The 8,098-nt window shown below is 39.5% G+C and overlaps 1 protein-coding gene across 1 annotated transcript in view; it reads right to left on the reverse strand.

Moving 5' to 3' along the window:
- USP18 (ubiquitin specific peptidase 18) overlaps nt 1-7,870 on the reverse strand; it is a 34,817-nt gene extending 26,947 nt beyond the window's left edge. The window contains exons 1-2 of the mRNA XM_030322192.1: nt 7,615-7,870; nt 6,435-6,531 (exon numbers count right to left, since the gene is read on the reverse strand). Coding sequence (XP_030178052.1) covers nt 6,435-6,531; nt 7,615-7,672 — 155 coding nt within the window. The 5' untranslated portion in view covers nt 7,673-7,870. The remainder of the gene's footprint in view (nt 1-6,434; nt 6,532-7,614) is intronic.
- Between the last annotated feature and the right edge of the window lie 228 nt (nt 7,871-8,098).

Genomic DNA, 8,098 nt, shown 5'->3' on the forward strand with positions numbered 1-8,098 from the left:
CTTGTACCCCAATGTTTATAGCAGCACTCTCAACAATAGCCAAATTATGGAAAGAGCCTAAATGTCCATCAACTGATGAATGGATAAAGAAATTGTGGTTTATATACACAATGGAATACTATGTGGCAATGAGAGAGAATGTAATCTGGCCCTTTGTAGCAACACGGATGGAACTGGAAAGTGTGATGCTAAGTGAAATAAGCCATACAGAGAAAGACAGATACCATATGTTTTCACTCTTATGTGGATCCTGAGAAACTTAACAGAAACCTATGGGGAAGGGGAAGGAAAAAAAAAAAAGAAGTTAGAGTGGGAGAGAGCCAAAGCATAAGAGACTCTTAAAAACTGAGAACAAACTGATGGTTGATGGGGGGGGGGGGGGGGGAGGGAGGGTAGGGCAGGTGATGGGTATTGAAGAGGGTATCTTTTGGGATGAGCACTGGGTGTTGTATGGAAACCAATTTGACAATAAATTTCACATACTAATAAATAAATAAATAGCACCTAGGGCACACACTGGGGTGATTATTCACTCTTCTCAGAGAGCATCTCCGAGAGGCAGCATTCACAGGAACACTTCTCTGGGAGTAAAGGACCAGCTTGTGCCATTTCCCTCCCCCACTCCTCAGCAGAAATACAGAACCACCTATGGGGGGCAGCACAGCACCAACACTAGCTGCCTAACTTGCATACACCATGCCCCACACCCCCATGCTCCAGTAACACAACTCTTTTCAGTCATTCTTGCCTCAGTCCCAATGTGGTGGGCCCCTCCTCCAGAAGACCAGCACAAACTTCTGCCCACATCACACCTCTTGACCAGAGAGTCCTGCAGGACCTCAGTTCCAGTGCAGTTGGTGACAGGCTTCACTTCACAAGCAGACCAGAGCATAACTAGCTAAAACTCAACATTCAGGGAATAACATTGCCCATAGCAGGCAAGGAGAGTCTTTTCAGACAACTGGCCTGAAAGACAGAGCAGCTGAAACACAACAGCAGGTGGCATGCAGCATACACTAGAGACACTCCCTGAAGTGGTAGGCCCTGGTCACTACATGCATCTCTTCATTAGGACATTACTTTCAGGAAGAGGAAACACAACTGGCTTTTCTATCACAGAGAAGTAGGCAGAGATTTAGACACAATTGGAAGACAGAGGAATTTATCCCAAATGAAAGAACAAGATAAGGCCACAGCCAGAGATCTAAGTGAAACAGATATAAGTAACATGCCTGAGGGAGAATTTAAAGCAATAATCATAAGGATATTCACTAGGCTTGAGAAAAAAATGACAGACATCAGTGAGACCCTTATTACAGAGATAAAAGAGTTAAAAAAGAATCAATCAGAGATGAAGAGTGCAATAAATGAAATTAGAAACATGTCTGATGCAATGAACAGCAGGCTGCAAGAAACAGAGGAACAATTAATGACCTAGATGACAAAGTAAAGGAAAGCAATGAAACTGAACAAAGCAAAATTATGCAACATGAGAATAGATATAGAACTCAAAGACTCCATCAAATGTAATACCATTTTATTATAGGAGTCCCAGAAGAAGAGAGAGAAAGGGTGACAGAACATGTATGTGAAAAATAGCTAAAAACTTCCCTAATCTGGGGAAGGAAGCAGACATCCATATCCAGGAGGCACAGAGAACTCCCATCAAAATAAACAAAAGTGGGCCAATACCAAGACATACTGGAATTAAATTTGCAAAATATGATTAAAAAGAAAAACCTTAAAAACAGCAAGACCAAAGAGGTCATTAACTTACAAGGGGAAACTCATAAGGAGATTTTTCAACATAAACTTGGCAAGCCAGAAGGGAGGGGCATAATATATTCAAAGTGCTGAATGGGAAAAATCTGCAGTCAAGAATACTCTATCCAGCAAGGCTACCATTCAGAATATAAGGAGAGATAAAGAGTTTCCCCAACAAACAAAAACTAAAGTAGTTTGTGACCACTAAACCAGCCCTGCAAGAAATATTAAAGAGAACTCTTTGAGTAGAAAGAAGAGGCCAAAGTGACAAAGACAAGATCAGAGAAAATCTTCCAGAAACAATGACAAAACAAGTAATAAAATGGCAATAAATAATACCTATCAATAATTACTTTGAATGTAAATGGACTAAATGTCCCAATCAAAAGACCTAAGATATTAGAATAGATTAAAAAACAACAACAACAAGACCAATCTATAAGCTACCTACAAGAGACTCATTTTAGACCTAAAGACACCTACAGATTGAAAGTGAGGGGGTGGAGAAACATTTATCATGCAAATAAATGTCAAAAGAAAGCTGGAGTGGCAATACCTGTATCAGATAAACTGGATTATAAAACAAAGACTGTAACAAAAGGCAAATAAGGGGGGTGGGGGTGGCTGGGTGGCTCAGTAGGTTAAATGTCCAACTCTTGATTTCAGCTCAGGTCATGATCTCATGGTTCATGAGATGGAGCCCTGTGTCAAGCTCTGCACTGACAGCAAGGAGCCTGCTTGGGATTCTCTTTTTTTCTCTTTCTCTGTCCTCCCCCCAGACCAATAACCTGCAAAGAAATTGAATAATCAAAAAACTCCCAAGAAACAAAAATCTAGAATCAGATGGCTTCATAAGTGAATTCTACGAAACATTTAAAGAAGAGTTAATACCTATTCTTCTCAAATGATCCCAGAAAATAGAAAAAGAAGGAAAACTTCCAAATTCATTCTATGAGGCCAGCACTACTGTGACACCAAAACACCACTAAAAAAAGCAAACTACAAGCTATTAACCCTGATGAACATGGATACAAATAAAATAAATACTAGCAAACTGAATCCAAACCTCAATAAAATACTAGCAAACGAAATCCAACGATACATTAAAAGAATTATTCACCGTGAGCAAGTGGGATTTATGCTTGGGTTGCAAGGGTGATTCAATATTTACAAATCAATCATTGTGATAACGCTAATAAAAGAAAGGATAAGAACCATATGATCCTCTCAATAGATGCAGAAAAAGCATTTGACAAAGTACAACATCCATTCATGATAAAAACCCTCAACAAAGTAGGGATAGAGGGAGCATACTTCAACATAATAAAGGTCATATATGAAAACCTCACAGCTAGCATCATCCTCAATGAGGAAAAGCTCTCAGTCAGGAAGAAGGTCAGGAACAACACAGGGATGTCCACTCTCACCACTGTTATTCAATGTAGTACTGGAAGTCCTAGCCATAGCAAACAGACAACACAAAGAAATAAAAGGCATCCAAAGTGGCATGGGAGAATTCAAACGTTCACCATTTGCAGATGATATGACACTCTACATAGAAAACCCTGAAGATTCCACAACAAAAAATGCTAGAACTGATACACGAATTCAGTAAAGTCACAGGATATAAAATCAACATACAGAAATCTTTTGCATTTCTATACACCAATAATAAAGCAGAAGAAAGAGAAACAGGGGTGCTTGTGTGGCTCAGTTGGTTAAGTGTCTGAATCTTGGTTTCAGCTCGGGTCTTGATCTCATGATTTTGTGAGTTCAAGTTCTACATCAGGCTCTGTGCTGATAGCATGGAGCCTGCTTGGGATTCTCAATCTCTCTCTCTCTCTCTCTCTCCCCTTCCCCCACTCACACTGTCTCTGTCTCTCTCAAAATAAATAAATAAACTTAAAAAAAAACTAGAGAAATGAAGGACTCAATCTCATTTACAATTGCACCTAGATTCCTAGATACCTAGGAATAAACCTAGGCACCAAAGAGGTGCAAGACCTATACTCTGTACTCTGAAAACTATACAACACTGGCAAAAGAAATTGAAGAGAACACAAAGAAATGGAAAAACGTTCCATGTTCATGGATTGGAAGAACAAATATTGTGAAAATGTCTACACTACCCAATGCAATATACACATTTAATGCAATCCCTATCAAAATAGCAACAGCATTTTTCACAGAGCCAAAACAAACAATCCTAAAATTTGTATGTAACCACAAAAAGACTCTGAATATCCAAAGCAACCCTGGAAAACTCTTGGAGTTTTCCCTGGAAAAGAAAAGCAAAGCTGGAGGCATCACAATTCTGGACTTCAACTTATATTACAAAGCTGTAGTGATCAAGACAATAGGGTAATAGCACAAAAATGGACACACAGATCAGTGGAACAGAGTAGAAAACCCAAAAATAAACCCACAACTATATGGTTAATTAATCTTTGACAAAGCAGGAAAGACTATCCAATGGAAAAAAGACAATCTCTTCAACAAATGCTGTTGGGAAAACTAGACACCAACATGTGGAAGAATGAAACTGGACCACTTTCTTACACGACACACAAAAATAAATTCAAAATGGTAAAAATGTAAATGTGAGACCTGAGGCCATTAAAATCCTAGGGGATAACACAAGCAGTAATCTCTTTCACATCAGCCATAGCAACTTCATACTATAGGTCTACTTGAGTCAAAGGAAATAAAAGCAAAAATAAACTGTTGGGACTTCATCAAAATAAAAAGCTTCCACACAGTGAAGGAAACAATCAACAAAACTAAAAGGCATTCTATGAAATGGGAAAAGATATTTGCAAATGACATATCTAATAAAGGGTTAGAATCCAAAACCTATAAAGAACTTATAAAATTCAACATCCAAAAAACAAATAATCCAATTTTAAAATGGGCAGAAGACAAGAATTGACATTTTTCCAAAGAAGACATCCATATGGCCAACAGACACATGAAAAAATGCTCAATATCACTCATCACCAGGGAAATATAAATCAAAACTATGAGATATCACTTCACACCTATCAGAATGGCTAAAATCAACAACAACAACAACAACACAACAGGTATTGACAAGGATGTGGAGAAAGAGGAGCCCTCCTGCACTATTGGTGGAAATGCAAACTGACACAGTTACTGTGGAAATCAGTGGAGGTTCCTCAAAAGAGGGGCGCCTGGGTGGCTCAGTTGGTTGAGTGTCTGACTTTGGCTCAGGTCATGATCTCACGGTCTGTGGGTTTGGGCCCCACGTTGGGCTGTGTGCTAACAGCTCAGAGCCTAGAGCCTGCTTCGGATTCTGTGTCGCCCTCTCTCGCTGCCCCTCCCCTGCTCATGCCCTGTCTCTCTCTCTCTCTCTCTCTCTCTCTCTCTCTCTCTCTCTCTCTCTCTGTCAAAAATAAACATTTAAAAAAAAGTTAAAAAAGAACTTCCAGCTATTGCACTACTAGGTATTTACCCAAAAGATACAAAAATACTAATTCAAAGAGATATATACACCCCAATATTTATAGCAATATTAACTACAATAGCCAAACTATGGAAACACCCCCCTGGTGTCTGACTGATGAATGGATAAAGAAGATATGGTATACATACAGGATGGAATATCACTCAGCCATAAAAAATAATTAAATCTTGCCATTTGCAACAACATGGAGCTACAGAGTACTATGCTACGTGAAAATAAGTCAGTCAAAGACAAATACCATATGATTTCACTCATATGTGGTATTTAAGAAACAAAACAAACAATCATAGGGGGAAAAAGAGAGGGGAAACTAAGAAACAGACTCTTAACTACATAGAACAAACTGATGGTTACCAGATGGGAGGTGGGGACAGGGGAATGGGTGAAACAAGTGAGGGGATTAAGGAGTGTATTTGTGATGAGCACAGGGTGTTGTATGGAAGTGTTGAATCACTATATTGTATACCTAAAACTAATATTACACTGTATGTTAACTAACTAGAATTTGAACTTTAAAAAAAGAGTCTAGGGATAAGAGAAAACCTTATTAAAAAACTAATTACAGGGGGCCTGGGGTGGCTCAGTTGGTTACGTGTCCAACTCTTGATTTTGGCTCAGGTCATGATGTCACAGTTCGTGAGTTTGAGCCCTGCATTTGGCTCCACGCTGCTTGGGATTCTCTCTCTCACCCTCTCTCTCTCTGCCCCTACCCTGCTCACGCTCTCTGTCAAAATTAATTAGTAAATAAACATCTTTTAAAATAATGTGATAAAGTACATACATATGTAAATATATATACATACATATATACACTTTGTGTGTGTTCATTTCTGTTTGAGAGGGCTCAATGGAGAGACTCAAGGACCTATTCATTGATTTACTCCTCTGAATTTGGTCTAGTCCCAACACTGTTTTAACCAAATCAGTGGCTGTCAATCCTGGCTGCACTTTACAATCACCTGGGAAGTCTAATGCCTAAGCCCCACCCCAGACCATCTGAAACCAAGTATCTGGTGGTGGGAACAGGCATTTATATTTCTTTTTAAACATCTTAGGTGATTATAGTGTGTATTCTAGAATGTGCAGAACAAGTTCTTTTCTCTGGCAACTTTCAAAAGAAGACTTAAAGTCACTGTGAAAAATTGAATATTTGAAAATGTAAAATACACATGTTTATCAGCCTTACCTCTTCAATATCCTGGTGAAGCCCACATTCATAATTAATATCTGAATAAGGGAGTTAAGACAGCAGGTCTGTCCAATGTTGTGTAAACCAACCGGGCCTATATAAGAAAGAGGGAAAAAAATACTGAGGACAAGGGCAAGCTACAGGATTTAACAAAAATCAAATGTTTTTCTAAGATCTAAGGATATAAAATCCTGAAAAATACTCTCAGAGGTACAAATATTTCACTAAGGAGCATCCAAACAAATTGGAGAGGAGAGATAAAGCATTGGACTCTGAAAAGCGAAACAGGAGTAAAACTCTTAATAGGAAAAGAGAGCTGTCACAAGAAAGAGTATTACTCAGTGTCAAATGAGTAGTACAAGCAATTGTTATAAGAGCAAAGGCAAAGAAAGAAACATTATAGGAAGCATAACTGGAAGCATTATGAGTTCCTCCCACTCAAGTTGTTCCTTACAGAGTTGAGTCAGAATGGGCATCTATGGAGCTCAGAGATAAGAGTAATTTCTTAGCTAGTCTATTTCAGACTCTACTGGAAAGTCCCCTGCTCAGTCCCTACCATGTGGTTGAAGGAAATCAGAAAAAAAATCTCTGGGGGAGATTCACTAATCTAGGCTGATCTCCAGAGGCTGGAAGCCAAAAGAACTTAAAAAGATAAGAAAAACAAAAGATAGCACTTTCCTAATGTACTAGCAACCAACCTCTCTTATCCCAACCCAACTTGGGCTCAGCAGACTACACAGGTGAATAATTTAAGAGGGAGGGAATACCACTAATCTCAGCATTCCTGGGGAAAGGGTTTTTGTGTATATGAGATAGGGCATTAAGAAAAAAATCCAGGGACAGCAAGTAATCACAGATTTCAGCTCCTGAATTGGCAGGACCACCTTGCCTCAAGACAGGCTAGCACATAGGTGTAACGGCAAAGGCAGGAACTAATGCTGACTGCTACTATATGCTAAGCATTAGTTTAAAGCAGTTTCCACAGATTATCTCAATTACCCCTCCCAACAACCTTATGCACTCAGTACTATGATTATTCCTATTTTACAGATGCAGAAATAAAGGCACAAGAAATCAGGAGTCATTAAACACAAAGCTTTACTGCTCCAGGGTACAGTAGATGAGCAAAGCATTTCTATGCAGTGAAAAAGAGAAAAAATATGAGAGATCTAATGACCATGAGGGCAGTCCAAGGCACTGAGGCGCTCCCTTAGCTCTTCCTTCTTCCTCTTCATATTGTTTTCTTCCTTCTTCTCAACGAGTTCTGCTGAGAAATGCTGAGACTCAGCCAGGATGCACTGGCAAATTTCCTCAGGAACCCCAACACCTGACCCTTTACTGATCACTCCAAAATTCCCAGGCCATGAGCTGTCTGGCCTGTCTTCAGGACTGCACACTTCCAGGAAGAGCTCTTATGAGTCAGCTTTGGTGGGAGCTCTGTGAAAACACACCACAGGTAGGTAAGAGAAGAGGGAAAGCATATTCATGTGATCAGTTCTGATTCCAAACAGCCAAGTCTTAGAGGGAAAGAAACGTTTGGCTTATAAAGTTCTAGGGCTAGCAATGACAGCTAGGCTAGACACTCCTTGCCTTTGTCCCCCACATTTCCATTTTTTCTTCTTCAGACCAGACTGCCATATTCTCTTTCCCCCAGGTTCTCT

The sequence above is a fragment of the Lynx canadensis genome, chromosome B4 (genome assembly GCF_007474595.2).
Source record: "Lynx canadensis isolate LIC74 chromosome B4, mLynCan4.pri.v2, whole genome shotgun sequence".
In the NCBI taxonomy this organism is placed as follows: domain Eukaryota; kingdom Metazoa; phylum Chordata; class Mammalia; order Carnivora; family Felidae; genus Lynx; species Lynx canadensis.